Source organism: Onychomys torridus, chromosome 16, assembly GCF_903995425.1.
Source record: "Onychomys torridus chromosome 16, mOncTor1.1, whole genome shotgun sequence".
NCBI classification, from domain to species: domain Eukaryota; kingdom Metazoa; phylum Chordata; class Mammalia; order Rodentia; family Cricetidae; genus Onychomys; species Onychomys torridus.
The window spans coordinates 46,772,109-46,793,419 of NC_050458.1; the positions used below are offsets into that span (position 1 = coordinate 46,772,109).

General features: G+C 42.3%; 1 protein-coding gene across 1 annotated transcript in view; it reads left to right on the forward strand.

Annotated features, from left to right (window-relative positions):
• The window catches only part of Ep300 (E1A binding protein p300), a 70,046-nt gene extending 49,462 nt beyond the window's left edge, over positions 1–20,584 (forward strand). Inside the window, exons 18-31 of the mRNA XM_036207735.1 lie at positions 345–584; positions 1,466–1,554; positions 3,527–3,607; positions 6,012–6,068; positions 6,770–6,847; positions 9,233–9,300; positions 10,213–10,363; positions 10,478–10,624; positions 10,930–11,043; positions 12,011–12,176; positions 13,336–13,500; positions 15,880–16,041; positions 17,346–17,627; positions 17,858–20,584. Of these exons, the coding sequence (XP_036063628.1) occupies positions 345–584; positions 1,466–1,554; positions 3,527–3,607; positions 6,012–6,068; positions 6,770–6,847; positions 9,233–9,300; positions 10,213–10,363; positions 10,478–10,624; positions 10,930–11,043; positions 12,011–12,176; positions 13,336–13,500; positions 15,880–16,041; positions 17,346–17,627; positions 17,858–20,050 (3,993 nt within the window). The 3' untranslated portion in view covers positions 20,051–20,584. The remainder of the gene's footprint in view (positions 1–344; positions 585–1,465; positions 1,555–3,526; positions 3,608–6,011; positions 6,069–6,769; positions 6,848–9,232; positions 9,301–10,212; positions 10,364–10,477; positions 10,625–10,929; positions 11,044–12,010; positions 12,177–13,335; positions 13,501–15,879; positions 16,042–17,345; positions 17,628–17,857) is intronic.
• Positions 20,585–21,311: the final 727 nt, after the last annotated feature.

Below are 21,311 nucleotides of genomic sequence, written 5' to 3' on the forward strand. Positions count from 1 at the left end.
GGATTTTAATAAGTGCTATCAGATAGGGTATTGGAATATTTTTCCCAGGTTTATTTAGATTTTGTTGTTGTTATTGTTGTTACCTTTGAACACTAATTCTCTGGGATTTGTAGGTCCCTTCTAGTACTCAAGATTTAAAGATGTTTTGTTCTACTGTATATATGTGACAAACTGTCTGGACCTGTTGTTTGGAGAGCCTCTCAGTCCTCATAGCCTCTTCATATGTTTGTAGAAGTGACAGGCTTCAGTCAATATTATGTGGACAATTAATGATGATAATAGGAAGATAGTTCCCTAAATACCCTGCTCATGAGTGTGTGATGTGGTGTTGCTCATACTTCTAGGATTATTTTGATATTGTGAAGAGCCCCATGGATCTTTCTACTATCAAGAGGAAGTTAGATACTGGACAGTACCAAGAGCCCTGGCAATATATAGATGACATTTGGCTCATGTTCAACAATGCCTGGTTGTATAACCGCAAAACCTCAAGGGTATACAAATATTGCTCCAAACTGTCTGAGGTGTTTGAACAAGAAATCGACCCAGTCATGCAAAGCCTTGGATATTGTTGTGGCAGAAAGGTAAGATGTAGCTTTCAGACTTGCCTTTAACTTCTAGGGTTCTTAGAATCTAGTGGTGACTTGGGTTAAAAATAATCCTCTTTCTTGCTGGGTGGTGGCACCTTTAATCCCAGCACTCTGGTGGCAGAGACAAGCAGATCTCTGTGAGTGCGAAGCCAGCCTGGTATACAGAGTGAGTTCCAGGACAGTCAGAGCTACACAAAGAAACCATGGTTTGAAGGGGAAAAAAATCCTGTTTTGTTTTGTTTCGTTTTTTCTCCCTGGAGCTGACGACAAGCACTCTACCACTGAGCTAAATCCCCAACCCCAACGTCCTGTTTTTTACTTTGATAGAGTCTCCCCATCTTTTCTCCTCTCTTCCCTTGTCTCATGTTGCTAGAGATTTCAAAACACATTATTGAGTCACTTTACCTATCCCAACCCCAACAGGCCCTTGCTCTTAAGGTGTTTATTTATTGTATACACAATAATGTCTGTTTCTGTAGAATGTGCTTTCTGTGAAGATTTTTTTTTGCATGGATAAGAATTATATGGCAGAGCTGACCATCTAGAATATTGAATCATCAGACTAAGCTCACGGAGTAGGAGCTTTATTCTGTTCACCTATAGGTCCACCTTGTTCCACATGTGATACTTACCCTGCACTTCATTTCTCATTGTTAAATCCTATGTTGCCTATAGGTATCTGGAAATAGTGCTGTACAGATATACCTGCTCAGCCGGGTGAAATTGTGTAGTAAATTTGGGGTGGTTTTTATAAGCTGAAGTGGCTAATTGTGATTTACCTAAGTGAGAGCTGAGTTTGTTCTGACTTGCCCTTGTGACTATTTTGCGTTGTATTTCAGGGCTTTGTGCTCTTAAACAAATACTTTCTTTTTCAGTTGGAGTTCTCTCCACAGACACTGTGTTGCTATGGCAAACAGTTGTGCACAATCCCACGTGATGCTACATATTACAGTTACCAGAACAGGTACGCTCAACCATGTGTGGACCATGGTCCATGTATGCTTGTATATAAAGTGCATGCAATCCAGATGTGCTGGCACACACGAATACATTGTGGTTTATATGTTACCTGCTTGAAAACCTCTGTATAGCGTAAATTCTGTTCTTTGCTTTGTTTGCAGTATTATTTTTTATTTTCTAGTGAAAAAGCTTTACAAGTTCTATGTACCTTTTCTTAACCTAATTTCTTATTCTTGGATTGTGTGTAAAAGGTATTCCAAAATGTTTACATTATTTTGCTGTGTCGGGCAAATTTAAAAAGAAATTTCCCAGAACTAAGGAATTAATTAATTAGTAGAGTACTTGCCTAACATGCAGTAAACCCTGGGATTGACTGTAGCACTTCATAAACAGAGTTCATGCCTATGATCTGAGCACTCGGGAGGTAGGGATAGGGAGATCACTTCGGAGTTAGCCTTGCCTGGCTACATAAGTAAAAATGAGGTCAGCCTAGACTGCATGAGATCCTGTCTGAAAAAAGACAAAGGACTAGGAGAAGAAAATACATATGGCTGTTCTCTACAGAGACTTGGATGTGCTGCTTTCACTGACTTTGTCTTGCCCTGTGGCTGCGGTCACCTTAGTTGTATTCACTAATCTCTTGATCATGAGTAATCAATCTCCTGTTAATAGTAATTGGCCTGCATGCATTAGAACTCCTCCAGTGTGTCTTCCCGGCGGCATTCTGCAGTAGAACAGCAGGGCCAAGCAGTGACTGCCCCTGTGCTTGCTTATTGCTGCCAACTCTGGGGTGTCCTGTTGGTGAACTTGTGAACTACAGATTCTTTTCCAGCTTTGAGAATTTTCCTAATTTTTTATTTACAGGAAAAGTGGCTTCTAATGCTACTTTCTAAATATAGTCTAGATTTGTTCATTTTACTCCTTGAAACCTAGGGGAAAAGGGGTCAATGTCATGGTAAAAATCACCGTTTATTAAAGATGCAAGTGACAGCTGATAAGAAATTTTCTCATGTTCAAATCTTGACATGTAGGCCAGTTTTGGACTTTTTTTTTTTTTTTTTACAGTTTTTTTCCTTTTTTTTTTTTTTTTTCCCCCGAGACAGGGTTTCTCTGTGTAGCTTTGCTCCATTCCTGGAACTCGCTTTGGAGACCAGGCTGGCCTCGAACTCACAGAGATCCACCTGGCTCTGCCTCCCGAGTGCGTTTCTATGTGTGACTGCCTTGGAACTGGGACCAGGCTGGCTTTGAACTCAAGTAGATCTGCCTACCTCTACCTCTGGAGTGCTGGTACTAAAAGCTTGTGCCACCACACCCCACCCACTTCTGGGTGTTTAGCAGGAGTCTACAGTGTTCATCTTATACCAGGATATGTTTTAGTATTATCTTAATAGACGTCTTTTGAAATGTGTCACTCAGTGGCTATATATAATGAGTGCTTTCTTAGTTTTTTTCATTTTTGTTTGTTTGTTTTTATGTTCATTAAAGAAGTGTTGTATAGAATAGTAAAATGAAGCAGTATGGGTCTAAGTGAAAGGTCTTCATTTTTATTTGCTATAATCATTTGCTACTTGGGATCCCATTGAGATATTTATTGCTAATATGTGCTTTGCCTTGGCTTTCTGCTTTGTGGTGTCCTGTCTTGCTTTTGTTTTTTTTTTGTTGTTGTTGTTGTCTTGCAATCCCTCATTTCTTCGTTTGTTTTGTTTTTTTTTCTCCCTCATGCTTGTCGTTGTCTGCACTTGGCTTTGATTGCAAAAAAAAAAAATTACAAAAAAAATACAAAAACAAAAAACAAAACAAACCCAAACTGTGGGGCCCATAAATCTACATCATTGAATGTCCTTGTCGCCGTTGATGACCTGCTCTCTGCTCCCGTCCCCCTCCTTGGCCTGCTGTGATTGGTGGCTTCGTTGCTTGGCTTGGGCTGTGTTGTGTGAACGGAACAGTTCACCCCAGTATGGCCTTCTTGCCGACAGGTATCATTTCTGTGAGAAGTGTTTCAATGAAATCCAAGGGGAGAGCGTTTCTTTGGGGGATGACCCTTCCCAGCCTCAAACGTAAGTAACTACATTATTTTGATTCTCCATTCTCAAGTGGTTGTTCTCAGGCATTTTTAAGTGATCTCAGATTATTTTCCCCACAACATTGTATCCCATCAGTCATAGCCAACTATTTAAATACAAATGAGTTTAAGGTAAGTAAAATTAATTTTCAGTTGCATTCTCTCACACAGAGGTACTTACCTCTGGTTACTGGCTACTCAACTAGTTATCCTAGATCCTTTGACATAACAAAGTTCTGTTAGCTATTGCTGAGCTTAGAAATATCTGAGCATTGGATGGTGATTCTAATAATAAGTTTTGGTTTTTTAAAAAATATAGCTTCTCTTCTAAAAATTGAAAGGTTATTAAGTATTGAATTTGACAGAGGTTGGACTCATACTGACTGCCCTTAAATACCTTCTCTTACAGATAAATAGTGCCCAGTGAATATACTTTAATTAATATAAAGCATAATATGAGTCCTCCCAAGGCTATGTAGTTTTATAAGTTTTTAGTGTTAAAAACACCAAGAAAATTTTCAACACGGTCTGAACTTCCAACTAGTATTGTTAGTCTCTGTAACATAGAGTTAAACACCATATTTCAGCATGATAGACAACTTTATGAAGAACTTTTAGGTGAACTTTTGAAATTCCCATGGAAGAGCCAGGCAGTAGTGGCACACACCTTTAATCCCAGCACTTGGGAGGCAGAGGCAGGCGGATCTTTGTGAGTTTGAGGCCAGCCTGGTCTACAGAGTGAGTTCAGGACTGTGAAACAGAGAAATCCTGTCTTGAAGGGGGGAATAATTGTGAAAATTTTCCATGGGTTCATATTTACCTATGATAAACAGAAGCTGTTGAGAGCATTCCACAAAAATAGTGTCTTACAGGGTTAGTGAAACAGTATAGTGAAATAAGCCTCTGAGACAAACTGGTTAAATTTTGTAGTTTATGTTGTACAGCAACACCTTCCCTTTCAATTACTTTTGAAATACGGTGTAGGAGAAGAGATGCTGGGCACCGAAAGACATTCTGAGTCTTAGCAGAATGAGAGAAGTCCACATAGGGAGGGATTTCCCTCTAGTGGTCAGAGGTGTGCATGCTTGACCCATGGAATCACAGAGCGGCCTTAAATCAGTAAGGCTCTTAAGTTAGAAAGTATAGGATTCCCTTTGTGGTTCTGCAGGTCTATAAGGGGCCTACGAGACTGGATTTTTTTAAAAGTTCTCATGTCATTCTGGGTGGTATTGGTCTTAGAGTCTCCTGTCGGTCTTAGGACATACAGGAAAGTGAATAAACCCTTAGGCTTTTACTTATGTAAGAAACATTTAAATGTGGGTGTTGTTTAGTAAGGAAAAATCATAGTATCAAAATGTCAAGGGCAGTCTGTGAAGTCATGGAAAAGAAATCCGGTGAAATACAATAATTTTTGTCTTTCATATTGAATCTGAGGTAATTACAGGAATCTGAAGTATGCACTTAGCCTCAGTTTCCACCACTGCTTAAAAATACATGACTTGCCAGTGGTGGCACACGCCTTCAATCCCAGCACTCAGGAGGCAGAGGCAGAGAGGTCTGTCTATGAGTTCAAGACCAGCCTTGGCTACAGAGTGAGTTCCAGGAAAGGTGTGAAGCTACACAGAGAAACCCTGTCTCAAAAAAAATAAAAATAAAAATACAGGACTTGACCATTTGGTTTCTAAAACCAAACCTCCTCCCTAAAATGGAGGAGTGAGTCCCCTCCTTTTTTTTAATTCCACCCTTCTAGGTTTTCATTATGTAGTCCAGGTTGGTATCTAATGTGAAACCCTCTTGCCTATGAACATGGGGAGGATCTTACTCTGTATTCTAGACTAGCCTCAAACTCGAAGCAGTTCTCCATCCTCAGCCTCCCAAATAGAACTATTCTTGTTTTGGTTTGCTTTCTTGCTTTTTAAAGACAAGGTCTCAACTACATACCATTGCCTGTCTTGGAACTCACTATGTGAACCAGGCTAGCCTCAAACCCTGCCTCTGCCTCCTGAATGCTGGGCTTAAAGGTGTACACCACTGTGCCTGGCAAAAACTATTCTTAAATAGTTTATAACTACCATGTTCACAATCTGGGAACAGCAGATAGTACAAAGTGCATCCTGTATACTATATAGTGAACCAGACTTGAAAAGAGAAGAGCCAGCCATGATAACACGAGGAAGAGGCCTGGAGCTCTATGAGCTCAAGGCTAGCCTTAGCTACATAATAAGATCCCGTTTCCAAAGCAATGAGGTACTGTAGAACATTCTCATATGCAACTGAATTTTCTATGACCCAAGAAATACAGAAAATGAATTTTGTTCAAACAGCATTCAGATTGCTATGTGTTCATGGAGTTACTTGTGTGTATTTTTTTTCTCACTATGTCCATTTTCTCTCCTTAGTACAATAAATAAAGAACAATTTTCCAAGAGAAAAAATGACACGTTGGATCCAGAACTGTAAGTAGTTTCCCATGAATTGTTAGAACACTCTGGGACTTTTTTTCAAGATGACTTAATATTCTCAATGCTAATGTTTATGTGTCATAAATGTTAATAGCTAGTTAATAGTAAGTAGAAACGTTCAGGCGCTAAGGCTGTCGCCCTCAGTTACTGTCCATTCATTGTCCCTGTTGAGTGTCATACTACTACTGCCTAGGGCTGTGCTCTCTCTTCTCTGCATTTCCAGTGCATACAGAGAATCCCTTAGACACATGTTGGCTTTCTGAGCCTGAAGCACTGAAAAGTACAGGTTCTGCGGGTTGGGAACTTAGCTCAGTGGTAGAGTGCTTGCTAGCAAGCACAAGGCCCTGGGTTCAGTCCTCAGCTCCGAGGGAAGAAAAAATCAAAAGTGAAAAAGCACAGGTTCCTCTGGTTCCTCTGAAAATGGGATGAGATGACCACAGTCTCAGCAGTTATCCTCTCTTGCTGTCTTTCTGCACTGAAATTTTAGATTGTTGATTTATTTGCTGTGCTTTAATGTTTTTGAAATTTGCTTTACCTATAACATTAAAGCCAGAAATCTCCACTAAACTAATTTTTTAATTCTTTGGCATGACAGTGGTTTTCTATTGAATTGTTAGAATTTATGGGAGATACTGAACATTTTGTTTGGTGATGATTTGAGATCAATCTTAGAAATTGATACTTTTTATTTCTAGGTTTGTTGAGTGCACAGAATGTGGAAGAAAGATGCACCAGATATGTGTCCTTCATCATGAGATAATCTGGCCATCAGGGTGAGGCTTAGGACATTGGCAGAAGTGTTTTGTTTTCTTTACATGAGCATTCTTATCCATGACTGTATTACATGTTCAAAATTATTGTTTGGTTTTGTTCAAGGTTAGAACTCACTATGTAGCTCTCTGTAACTAGGAACATGCTATGTAGACAGGTTGTCCATGAATTCAAGAGAACCCTCCTCCTGCTGCCCCCGGAGTGCTAAGATCAAAGGTGTACCTCACCATACCTGGATAATGTTACAGTCTTCTGAGTATTTTCTTTGGGGTCAGAATCTGGCTTACTGTTACAGCATGTTTGCCACAAGTTAGGCTCTCGGTTGTTTGTTTGTTTCGAGACAGGGTTTCTCTGTGTTGTTTTGGTGCCTGACCTGGATCTTGCCCTGTAGCCCAGGCTGGACTTGAACTCACAGAGATCCACCTGGCTCTTCCTTCCTGAGTGCTGAAATCAGAGCTGTGCGCCACCGCTGCCCAGCAGGCTCTGGGTTTTATCCTAACACTGCTGAAACTTTTTTCTCTTTGGATTGGAAAAGGATCAGTCCAAAACCATTTTAAAACTTTAAAGAGCAGCTGAGGAATTGGCTCACTGAGCAAATCACCCAAAGTGTTAGGACACCCAAAACACCTGTAATGACTACACCGGTGTGGCATCTGCCTCTCTGGCTTTGGTAGGCAGATACCCATACACATTTAAAAAAAAAAAAAAATCTTAAATCTGGACAATATGGTGAAAACCTGTCTCCGTTTAAAAAAAGGAAGGAAATGTAATGCTGATATTAAAGCCACTGTTAGCTATAACTAAATTGCCAGACTGGAAAATATTTACTGATAGTACAATCTTTAAAAGGGTACAGGTGGTGATATAAAGGCAAAGAATACCTCCTTTATGAAACATCCTAGTTGTAATGGTATACTAAATGACTCTTGGTGGGGGTGCAGGACCAGTACGTTACATAGCTGTACTATGGTATAGACTCAGGATCTCATGAGATTCAGAAAGGATACCTCTCATTTCCCCAGGAAAAACAAGTTAGAGAGTTGAGTTTATGATGTAGTGGGTAGGAACTCCTCACTGTGTATTGCTTCTTTAGTAGACTAATTGTTGATACAGCTAAGCAGTTGAAAGAAATGGAAAATGTCATTTAATTTATCTGAAAATTGCCAATAGTGATTGTCAATGGTGACCTTTCAATTTTCTCTGTAATTTGTCTTTAAATATGCATGTTCAAAGACATACTTGGTAAGATTGATATTAGAATTTAAGATCAACCAGCTGGTTAAAGTATAAAATATCATTTCTACTATATTAATGGGGCCTGGTGTATATTTCTCTTAGAGAAGACCTAAGTTCAGTTCTTAGCACCCAAGTCAGAAGCTCACAACACCTTGCAACATTTGTTCCAAGGAATCTAATGCCCTTTTTCTGGCATCCACAAGCACCCACACTTAGGTGCTATATACTCTGAAATACATGCAATTTTTGTTTTGTTTTCGAGATAGCCTTTTTCTGTGTAACAGCACTAGCTGGCAGGGAATTCGCTCTGTAGACCAGGCTGGCCTACAACTCAGAGATTCTCTTGCCTCTGCCTCCCAAGTGCAAGTGCTAGGATAAAAGGCACACACCACCATCTGCCTGAAAAAAATTTTTTGGGGGGTGCAGGGTTTTTCTGCATAACATTGCCTGTCCTGGAACTCACGCTGTAGACCAGGCTGGCCTCAAGTCAGAAATTACTTTCCTATAGAATTTAACTACTGCTTTGGAGGCTGGCATGGGAAACTGAGAGTTAAAGACTAGCCTGGTATAATAGCTGAGGGATGCAGTTCAGTGGTAGGGAACTTACCTAGTGTATATTTATAGAAATGGTGGAGGTGGGGGCGTTGAATTGTGTGTGAAGAAACATAGATTAATTTCACACTTGTTGTATAATCAAGAATACCCTCCAACTCACCTCTACCTCTCAGGTGCTGGGATTATAAACGTGTAGCCCAGAAACCTAAGAAGGGAAAAGGTCCTTTGTTCTGTTAGTGGTGGGTTTTTTTTTTTTTTGGAGATGGTCTCACTGTAGCCCAGGCTGGCCAGCACCAGCAGCTGCTCCTGATCTTGCTGTCTCCCATTCCCAGTTGAGATTATAGTTGTTCTCTGTCCCTCTCAGCTAGACCACCCAAGCCTGCCTTCTAAAAGCTATTTGTACACTGTTATCTATGTAGGAATTCTGATGCCAAGTCAGTGGTGATGGTTGTTGTTTTTGTTGTTATTTATGGTTTTGTTTTTTGGGGGTGAGGGGAAGGTTGTTTGTTTGTTTTGTTTTTTTAGCTTAACTGGATTTGAATGACTGATTTAGTTATTACATGGTAGTAAAAGCAGTGTCCTCCTTTACGTTTTAGGTTTGTCTGTGATGGTTGTTTAAAGAAAACTGCACGCACTAGGAAAGAAAATAAGTTTTCTGCTAAAAGTAAGTATCGTTATTTGAGGTAAAAAATTTTGGTTTAAAAATTATATAGACTGGGGTGGGGATTTAGCTCAGTGATAGAGCGCTTGCCTAGCAAGCATAAGCATAAGGCCCTGGGTTCAATCCTCAGCTCAAAAATAATAATGATAATAAAAAAATTATATAGCCAAGTGTTGTGGGTTCATGCCTTTAATTCCAGATACCTGAATACTAGTGAAAATGAAACCAGCCAAAATTAATCAGTTTTAACTGTTTGTTCCAAGTGTTATAGCACATTCCTCTTAATCTCTGTATTCCAAAGGCAGTTGGATCTCTGAGTTTGAGGCCAGCCTTGGCTAAGTAATGAGACTCTTTTGTTTCAAGAAAGAAACAAAAATTTTAAACCAACATACAACAATTCTATAGCTTTTTTTTTTCTTTTTTTCCAATATTTTTATTCCTGTTCTGGCACAGGTCATAATGTGGGCCAAGTGTAAAAGTGAGTAGAATTATTGTTACAGGAGTACTCAGTTTCCCTCCTTTGGCAGTATAGAGGTAATTTACAGAGACCTTCAGACTTAGATGAGCCTGTGTGTTGAGGGATAGGATAGCAGAGTTACCTTACAGTATTAAAAATCAAATACAAGCTATGCAGTGGTGGCGCACGCCTTTAACCCTATGCTCATGAGGCAGAGGCAGGTGGATCTCTGTGAGTTCCAGAACAGCCTGGTCTACAGAGTGAGTTCCAGGACAGCTAAGGCTATAAAAAGAAAACCTGTCTTGACAACCAAACAAAATCAAATACTTCAGTTTTATAGATGAACCTCAAGATTGACAGTAAAAATTTGAACCATGGTAACTTTCTTCCTACTCTTTAATACTTGGAACTGAGCCCAGTGCCCACACCTTGGTAACTTTTAACTTTTGTATTCCTAGGATTGCCATCTACCAGACTTGGCACATTTCTGGAAAATCGAGTGAACGACTTCCTAAGGCGACAAAATCACCCTGAATCAGGAGAGGTCACTGTTAGGGTTGTTCATGCCTCTGACAAAACTGTGGAGGTGAAACCAGGCATGAAAGCAAGGTATCTAGTAATTTCCTTTTCTTCTCTTATAGATCCACAGTTGTGCTTGCTCAGTTACTTTTGATAATTTCCACCTGAATGATATGTGGTTTCCTTTCGATCTGAATTGTATAGGTTTGTAGATAGTGGAGAGATGGCAGAATCTTTTCCATACCGAACCAAGGCCCTTTTTGCCTTTGAAGAAATTGATGGTGTTGACTTGTGTTTCTTTGGCATGCATGTTCAAGAGTATGGCTCTGACTGCCCCCCACCCAACCAAAGGTAGGACTTTCTTAACCATGACCAGCTTCTCATTTTGTGAGGGTGGGAACAAACATGGGGATTGGATTCATACTATAGTACAAAAGCTCCCCTGGCAGAAACATGATGTTGTGTATAGCATGTACCAGATAAAAATTACATAGAAGCCATGGCCAACTCTGGTCCCCACACATCCACAATCTATGATTTTCCTATGATAATTTTCAAATAACAATGAGCACAGGAAAGAAGGAAGATGTTTTTAGCCATGTAAATAATAACTTAATATGTGATAGAACATTTTTCTCTCCCTGTTTTTGATATAGGAGAGTATACATATCTTACCTCGATAGTGTTCATTTCTTCCGTCCTAAATGCTTGAGGACCGCAGTCTATCATGAAATTCTAATTGGATATTTAGAATATGTCAAGAAATTGGGGTAAGCCTATTAATAATTACCATCTTTTAAAAACAATGTGTTGTGGGAATGTGTAAGTATAAGAATCTGATGTGGCCGAGCGGTGGTGGCGCATGCCTTTAATGCCAGCACTCGGGAAGCAGAGGCAGGCGGATCTCTGTGAGTTCAAGGCCAGCCTGGTCTCCAAATCGAGTTCCAGGAAAGGCACAAAGCTACTGCAAAGCTACACAGAGAACCCCTGTCTCAAAAAAAAAAAAAAAAAAGAATCTGGTGTCACTATATATTTCCCTACTTCATTAATCCTTTAGTTCTATTTTGTTCTTAGTTAAGCACTTGTATTTTCAGTTTGAATTAAAAGTTATTGATATTGGTTGGAGAGATAGCTCAGCAGTTTAAGAGCACTGGCTGTTGATCCAGAGAACCTGGGCTCAATTTCCAGCACCTACATGGCAGCTCATAACTGTCTATAACTCCAGTTCTAGGAGATCTGACATCCTCTCACCAATGCACATAAAATTGGGGGGGGGGGGGAGTTGTTGGTATTACTCATTTAAAGATTAAAATTTTCTTTGATCCTTTTGTACTTGGATATAAAGACTTTCAATAAGTTGAATGCATTGGTGTGCACTTACAGTTTCAGCACATGGCAGGCTTGGGGCTGGAGAGTACAAGTTCCTTTATAAGTTAAGACCTGAGGTATTCTTGCCTTTAAAGTACTTCTCTTTTGATCTTAAAGAACAGACTTTAGGATCAAGAGCTGTCACCCCTTTATAAATGAAATTCACAACATGCCTCCATGGTCTTTCAAAACAAATAGGTGGTGTGAGAACTCTTTAGTGCTTAAGTTGCTTCCAAACATTTGGATCTGGGTTTTGGTCTTCTTAAGAGTAAGCATTTGTGTCTGTTTTCACCTTGTGGTTTACAATGTATCACTGCCTTTCTCTGGCACAAATGATATCTTTTTGATGTCCTTATCTTCATGTTTTAGATACACAACAGGGCACATTTGGGCATGTCCACCAAGTGAAGGGGATGACTACATCTTCCACTGTCACCCTCCTGATCAGAAGATCCCAAAGCCCAAGCGTCTACAGGAATGGTACAAAAAGATGCTTGACAAGGCTGTGTCAGAACGTATTGTCCATGATTACAAGGTCAGTTGGAACATGGAAGTGAATTAGTCTTAATATTTTTGTTTTCTTGTGGACAAGTCTTCTGTTCTGGCCTATAATGGGTAATTGTTCTAACTATGTTAATTCATTAAAATATATTTTTAATTCATTAAAGGTTTTTTTACTTGGTTTTGGTTTTTCGAGACAGGGTTTTCCTGTGTACCTTTGTCACCTGTCCTAGAACTCACTCTGTAGCCCAGGCTGGCCTGGTACTCGACGGATCAGCCTGCCGATGCCTCCTGAGTGCTGGGATCAAAGGTGTGCACCACTACTACCACCACCACTCAGATAAAGTATCTTTTTTATACTGAAATTTTCAAAGTAGGAAAATCTAGTGTTAAGTGGCTTAAAAATCAGCAAAATCTGGTAGTGCTTGCCTCTAATCTCACTTCAGAACCAAGGCAAGCGGATTAAGAGGTTAAGACAACTATCATGGGTCTCTGGAGTGATGCATCAGCAGTTTAGAGGCCTTGTTCTTGCAGAAGATCTAGATTCAGTTTCCAACACCCACGTGGTGGCTCAACATTCATCTGTGACTCTAATTTCAGGTAATCTGACTCCCTTTTCTGGCCTCAGTGGTCATCAGACACACACATGGTACACACAAATGCATACAGGCCAAATATTCATATAAGATAAAAATTAATACATCTTTTTTTGGAGCTGAGGATCGAACCCAGGGCCTTGCGCTAGGCAAGCGCTCTACCACTGAGCTTAGTCCCCAACCATTATTTTTTAATAGTTAATTCTAACGTGGATAGGACATGGTGGTATGTGCCTTTACCAGTGGATAGGCAGAGGCAGACAAATCTCATCTATGTAGGGAATTCCTGAACATCCTGGGCTAAGTAGTGACACTTCTCAAAAAAGAACTGGGCATGGTGAGGTAAGCCTTTAATCCCAGCACTCAGGAGACTGAAGCAGGTATATCTCTGAGATCTGAGGCCAGCCATGGGTACATAGTGAGAACCTGTCTCAAAGAAGGAAATATAGTGTTCTCAATGTCTCTCTGGCATGTGCCCTGGAGGACATTTTCATTCTTGCTATACAATGAAAGCTTTTTTTAAGAAAAGAAAGCATAGAAATTCCTAATTGTACTTTGAAATTCCTAATTACTTGGGTTTTTTTGTTTTTTCAACAGGATATTTTAAAACAAGCTACTGAGGATAGATTAACAAGTGCAAAGGAGTTACCCTACTTTGAAGGTGATTTCTGGCCCAATGTTCTGGAGGAAAGCATTAAAGAGCTTGAACAGGAAGAGGAAGAGAGAAAACGGGAGGAGAGCACCAGCAGTGAGAGTGCTGACGTAAGTTGACAATGTGTCTGTCTGTTTAAACAACTGTGTCACAGCCTGGCTGTCCCGGATCTCACGCTGTAGCCCAGGCTGGCCCCGAACTCACAGAGATCCACCTGCCTCTGCCTCCCAAGTGCTGGGGTGAAAGGTGTGCGCCCCCACCGCCCGTCCACGTAGTCATCTGCACACACCTTCCTCTCAGCACTCAGGGTACGCAAAGTCAGCCTGGGCCACATAGTCCAAGGCCCACCTGGGATGCAGAGCTGACCCTGTCTCAGAACGAAGGGTTACTGTGATTCTAACTGGTACCCTAGACGTTGAAGCTGCTGAAAAATACACAGTGAGAATACCCAACTGGCCATGTTGTAACTAGTGCAGGCTTTGTAGCCTGCATGTCCTCTCCAGTGTGTTTTCCTAGACGTGATGATGATCATGCCCAGACTGACATGCTGCTATTGGCAGGTTCTCTGCTGCCACTGAAATGCTCTACCCACACAGCCTTTTTAATAACTGCTTTTTAACTTAACCATCCAAAAACAGGCCAGGAATAGACTTGACCTCTCTGCTTTATAGAACCTGACCTAGTACCCTAGTCTCTTATTGACCATTGTTTTCTAAGTTTCAACTTAGTAAAATCAGTTCTGGCTAGGCGTAGTCATATACACTTTTTTATTTAAGCATTCAAAAGGCTAAGACAGAAGGGTTGGGCATTTAGCTCAGTGGTAGAGTGATTGCCTAGCAAGCACAAGGCCCTGGGTTTGATCCTCAGCTTCCAAAAAAAAAAAAACTAGACAGATAGATAGATGAATAAATAAATGGTGCGTCAGAGTCAGGAAGGTATATGTGAGTTCTAAAGCCAGACTTCTGTGTACCAAAACCATGTCCAAAACAAAACTTGGGCAGGTGAGATGGCTCTGGGTGAAGGCCTTTAGCTACCAAACCCTGAGTTCACTCCTTGGCCCCAGACGGTTGAAGCAGATAACTGGCTCCTACACATTATTGTCTGACCTCCATACCTGTGTGCTATAGTGCTCCAACATGAACACACATACATGTAAGGGTCCTAGAGAAAGTTCAGTCTACAGCGTCAAAACGAAAAAGAAAAAGCTCTTAAGCCAAGCATGGCAGTTGCCTGCCTGTAATCTCAGTATTTGGATGGTAGATACAGGAAGGTCAGTTTAAGGCTGAGGTGAAATTCCGTCATACACAAGTCTCTGTTTCAATTTTCCATCTTTCTGTCTGTCTGTCTCTCTCTCTCTCCCCCAATTTACCAAAATCTCCCCACTTCCCCATGACAGGGTTTCTCTGTGTAGCCCTGGCTGTCTTGGAACTCACTCTGTAAACCAAGCTGGGCCCTATCATCTGCCTTTGCCTCCCAAATCCTGGGATTCATGGAGGGAGCAAGCCCGCTCTTCAAATGCTTTAACCTTTGGTTAAATTCATTGATAGGTTCTGGGTGAAAGAGGAGACAGACACCAAAGTCTGCTTCCTGGTTCCCACTTCCATGCTCCATGGGTTTGTGCTTCACCAACCTTGGTGCACTCATTCTTCACTCCTGCCCCAAAATGGGACACATCAATCTCTATAACTCTGTAAACTCAGGCTTTTCATTTATTTTATTTTATTTTATTTTTTTTCTAGATAGAGTTTCTCTGTGTAGATATGGCTGTCCTGAAACTCACATTACAGGCATGTGCTGCCAGGCAGTGGTGGTGCACGCCTGGAATCCCAGCACTCAGGAGGCAGAGGCAGGTGGATCTCTGTGAGTTCGAGACCAGCCTGGTCTACAGAGCTAGTCCAGGACAGACTCCAAAGCTACAGAGAAACCCTGTCTCGAAAAAACCCAAAAACAAACAAACAAAAAAAAAAACGAAAGAAATGCGGTCCTCAGCTCTGGGGGAAAAAAAAGGCATGTGCCACCGCTGCCTGTCAAAATGGGGGTTTTCTAGATAAAATTTACAGGTTTTCATTTCTTTAATGAAGCTTGAGGTCTTCACTAGGAGGCAATTAGGAGAGGCGGCTCAGTACTCAAGAGCACTTGCTGCTCTTTCAGATGACTTCCGTTCTGTTCCCTGCACCCACCACAGGAAGCTCATAACTGTCTGTAACTCGTTTTGGAATCAAACAGTCTCTGAAAGCACCTACACGTGGGTGGCACACACTCCTACAGCTACACACACAAACATAAATAAAAGAATAGTTATGCATTAGCTGGTGGGGTAAAATAAGAAACAGGTTAAAAAGGAGTGGATGATGAACATCTAGAAAAATAAATAAAATACTGGCTAAGAATGTAGTATCCTGTTTCAAAGAAAAGAAGCTTTTGCCTTCAGTCTTATTTCCAAATCCGTCCAAACAACATTTTTATTTCTACTTTGTGCTGCCCTACAGGTAACAAAAGGGGACAGCAAAAATGCTAAGAAGAAGAATAACAAGAAAACCAGCAAAAACAAGAGCAGCCTGAGTAGGGGCAATAAGAAGAAGCCTGGTATGCCCAATGTGTCTAATGACCTGTCTCAGAAACTGTATGCCACCATGGAAAAGCATAAAGAGGTGAGGGGCAGCCTTCAGGGTAGGAGGGTCTGTGTAGCAGGTGATGTTCTAAACTGCCCACCCTAACTGACATTGTAATGAGAACTCCAGGTTGCTGAAAATGAGGAGGACAGAAATGGTTTGAGGGATGACCTCAAAAAAGAATACGTGTACAGTACAGATTTTGGTGTAAAACAGAAAATGTTTTAACTATGTGGCTGATATCCGTTCCTTCAGCCATGCCACTGGCAAGGAAGGGGCTGCATTCTAGCAGACACCACTATCAGAATACACTCCTAATAGCCTGACCCAATTTTGAGGATCAAGTACTTTTTGAAAAAGCTCATGGTAATTGATTCGACTGAACTTGGCTAATCTTAGGCCCTAGAATCTCAAGTGGTTCAGAGACATACATTCAGGCAAAGCACTCATGAACATAAATCTACTGTATGTATATACATGCATCTTTTAAATTGATAACTGAAAAAGCTGTATATTCTTCCTGCGCCATTTGCTATTTATCTGTTGTCTGTTTTAGCAAGTACTTTCTAAGAAAACATCCAAACTGAGGAGAAGTGTGTGGAGTTGCCGTGTCTTCACAGTGGTCCTTTTTGAACAGGCCTCAGTCTTCTGTCATGCCATGTGCATTTTTGTTGATTAGTCCAGGCCAGGGCCATAAGATCTCCATTTAGATTTGACTGGATACTTCCTTGTACTTAGATTCAGGTTAAACCACAGACCCCATCTTAAAGTATACTATTGACTGCATGTGTGCTGGCCCTGAACTAGTCTGTTTGGTTTGGTTTGGTTTAGACAGGTTCTAACTATGTAGACCAGACTTGTCTCAAACTCACAGAAAGCACCTGATGCTGACTTCAGAGTGCTGTGTCAACTACACCCAGCCCTAGATTGTTCTTATCTTAAAGATGTTACGTAAATGAAGTAACCGGATGTTAATTTAAAGGGTTCTTTTGGTTTGGTTTTTTGGTTGGTTGGTTGGTTGGTTGGTTGGTTCTCAAGACAGGGTTTCTCTGTATAGCCCTGGCTGACCTGGAACTCACTCTGTAGATCATGCTGGCCTCAAACTCACAGAGATCCACCTGTGCTTCCTCCTAAGTATTAGATTAAATGTGTGCACAATCACCACTTGGCTTGAGTTTTAGGTTCTTTATACTCAAGTCTCAAAATGAACAAGGATAGGAGACAGGGCAAGTATGGCTGTCAGCTAACCCTAAACCCACTCATCCTGCTGTGGTCTCCTCTGGTGCCTTTCTGCTGCAGTGCCATTTTAGTTCCAGAGTCACAATGATCTTGTCTCTTGGCAGGTCTTCTTTGTAATACGCCTCATTGCTTGTCCTGCTCCCAACTCCCTGCCTCCTATTGTTGATCCTGACCCTCTCATCCCCTGTGACCTGATGGATGGTCGAGATGCATTCCTCACTCTTGCAAGGGATAAGCACCTGGAATTCTCTTCCCTCCGAAGAGCCCAGTGGTCTACCATGTGCATGCTGGTGGAACTGCATACACAGAGTCAAGATCGATTTGTCTACACTTGCAACGAGTGCAAGCACCATGTGGAGACACGCTGGCATTGCACTGTGTGTGAGGTAGGTACCACCTTGTTGTGGGGAGGGCAGGACAGGCCACATTGGTCCCCGCTGTCTGACTTACATAGGCCTGTGTTAAAAACACCTGCCCTGATGGGAAGTGACGAGATGAAGAGAATGCTTTTGTCTCTTGTAAACGGAGCTTGTCTAGCCCAATCAAAATATATCCAACACTTTTGAATTATTCCTGTCATTCAGAGTTGACATTCATCTCTGTTTTTCCCCTCCAGGATTATGATCTGTGTATCACCTGTTATAACACTAAAAACCATGACCACAAAATGGAGAAACTAGGCCTTGGCTTGGATGATGAGAGCAACAACCAGCAAGCAGCAGCCACACAGAGCCCAGGAGACTCTCGCCGCCTCAGCATCCAACGCTGCATACAGTCTCTGGTACATGCCTGCCAGTGCCGCAATGCTAACTGTTCCCTGCCTTCCTGCCAGAAGATGAAGAGGGTCGTGCAGCACACCAAAGGCTGCAAACGGAAAACCAATGGTGGATGCCCCATCTGCAAACAGCTCATCGCCCTCTGCTGCTACCATGCCAAGCACTGCCAGGAGAACAAATGCCCGGTGCCATTCTGCCTCAACATCAAGCAAAAGCTCAGGCAGCAACAACTGCAGCACCGGCTCCAACAGGCTCAGATGCTCCGCAGGAGGATGGCCAGCATGCAACGGACTGGTGTGGCGGGGCAGCAGCAGGGCCTGCCTTCCCCAACTCCTGCTACTCCTACCACCCCAACTGGCCAACAGCCATCTACCCCACAGACACCCCAGCCCCAACCCACCTCTCAACCTCAGCCCACTCCTCCCAACAACATGCCACCCTACTTGCCCAGGACTCAAACTACGGGCCCTGTGTCCCAGGGAAAGGCAGCAGGCCAAGTGACCCCACCAACCCCACCTCAGACTGCTCAGCCCTCTCTTCCAGGTCCTCCACCTGCTGCAGTAGAAATGGCAATGCAGATTCAGAGGGCAGCAGAGACACAGCGCCAGATGGCTCATGTACAAATTTTCCAAAGGCCAATCCAGCACCAGATGCCCCCCATGACACCCATGGCCCCTATGGGCATGAACCCACCTCCCATGGCCAGAGGTCCTGGTGGGCATTTGGAGCCAGGAATGGGTCCCACAGGAATGCAACAGCAGCCACCTTGGGCCCAAGGAGGAATGCCTCAGCCACAGCAGATGCAATCAGGGATGCCAAGGCCAGCCATGATGTCAGTGGCCCAGCATGGTCAGCCCTTAAACATGGCACCACAGCCAGGATTGGGCCAAGTAGGTGTGAGCCCACTTAAACCAGGCACTGTGTCTCAACAAGCCTTACAAAACCTTTTGCGGACTCTCAGGTCTCCCAGTTCTCCCTTACAGCAGCAACAGGTGCTTAGTATCCTTCACGCCAACCCCCAACTGTTGGCTGCATTTATCAAGCAGCGGGCTGCCAAGTATGCCAACTCCAATCCACAACCTCTCCCTGGACAGCCTGGCATGCCCCAGGGACAGCCAGGGCTGCAGCCACCTACCATGCCTGGTCAGCAAGGTGTCCACTCCAACCCAGCCTTGCAGAACATGAATCCTATGCAGGCAGGTGTCCAGAGAGCTGGCCTGCCCCAGCAGCAGCCCCAGCAGCAGCTCCAGCCACCCATGGGAGGAATGAGTCCCCAGGCTCAGCAAATGAACATGAATCACAATGCCATGCCTTCACAGTTCCGAGACATCTTAAGACGTCAGATGATGCAGCAGCAGGGAGCAGGGCCAGGAATTGGCCCTGGAATGGCTAACCACAACCAGTTTCAGCAGCCCCAAGGAATCGGCTACCCACCCCAGCAGCAACAGCAGCAGCAGCAGCGGATGCAGCATCACATGCAGCAGATGCAGCAAGGGAATATGGGACAGATGGGCCAGCTCCCCCAGGCTTTGGGAGCAGAGGCAGGAGCCAGTCTGCAGGCCTACCAGCAGCGACTTCTTCAGCAACAGATGGGGTCTCCTGCTCAGCCCAACCCTATGAGTCCACAGCAGCATATGCTCCCAAACCAGGCACAGTCCCCACACCTGCAAGGTCAGCCAATCCCTAATTCTCTCTCCAATCAAGTGCGTTCTCCCCAGCCTGTCCCTTCTCCGCGACCACAGTCTCAGCCCCCCCATTCCAGCCCATCTCCGAGGATGCAGCCTCAGCCTTCTCCACACCATGTTTCTCCACAGACCAGTTCCCCACATCCTGGACTGGTAGCTGCCCAGGCTGCCAACCCCATGGAACAAGGGCATTTTGCCAGCCCAGACCAGAATTCAATGCTTTCACAGCTCGCTAGCAATCCAGGTATGGCAAACCTCCACGGTGCAAGCGCCACGGACCTGGGACTGAGCACTGATAATGCAGACTTGAATTCAAACCTCTCACAGAGTACACTAGACATACACTAGAGACACCTTGTAATATTTTGGGAGCAAAAAAATTATTTTCTCTTAACAAGACTTTTTGTACTGAAAACAATTTTTTTGAATCTTTCTTAGCCTAAAAGACAATTTTCCTTGGAACATGTAAAAACTGTGCAGTAGCCGTTTGTGGTTTAAAACAAACATGCCAGATGAACCTGAGGGATAATAGATACAAAGAATATATTTTTGTTATGGCTGGTTCCCCCAGCCGTTTTTCCCCCTTGTGTGTGTGGTTCAAGTGTGCACTGGGAGGCGGCTGAGGTCTGAAGCCAACCATATGCTCCTGCCTTGCACCTCCAATAGGTTTTATTATTTTTTTTAAATTAATGAAAATATGTAATATTAATAGTTATTATTTACTGGTGCAGATGGTTGACATTTTTCCCTATTTTCCTCACTTTATGGAAGAATTTAAAAAAAAAAAGAACATTTCTAAAACCAGAGGACAAAAGGGGTTAATGTTACTTAAAATTACATTATATATATATATATATATAAATATATATAAATATATTAAGATACCAATTTTTTTCTCTGGGTGCAAAGATGTTTGTTCTTTTAAAAATGTTTAAAAAAAAGCCTCCTCTTTCCACCCCTCAAGTCAACTTTTGTGCTCCAGAAGATTTTCTATTCTGTAAGTCTGAGCGTAAAACTTCAAGTATTAAGATAATTTGTACATGTAGAGAAAAAAAATGACTTTTTCAAAATATACAGGGGCAGCTGCCAAATTGATGTATTATAATATTGTGGTTCTGTTTCTTGAGAGAATTTTTTTGTTATTTTTACATCTAACAAAGGAAAAAATTTAAAAAGAGGGTAAAAAATGACTCCAATGGGGTGATTTAACATGCAAATGTCCGAGGTTTCTCCGCTCGCTTTCTTCCTTACTCTGCCCCCGACACACACACACTTTCTGTAAAACTTGAAAATAGAAAGCAAAAACCCTCAACTGTTGTAAATCATGCAATTAAAGTTGATTACTTATAAATATGAACTTTGGATCACTGTATAGACTGTTAAATTTGATTTCTTATTACCTATTGTTAAATAAACTGTGTGAGACAGACACCTCGGCTTGTTTCACTTTTTTTTTTTTTTTTTAAGATTTATTTATTTATTATGTATACAGCATGTTTGACTGCAGGCCAGAAGAGGGCACCATCTCATTACAGATAGTTGAGAGCCACCAACTGGGAATTGAACTCAGGACCTCTGGAAGAGCAGTCAGTGCTCTTAACCTCTGAGC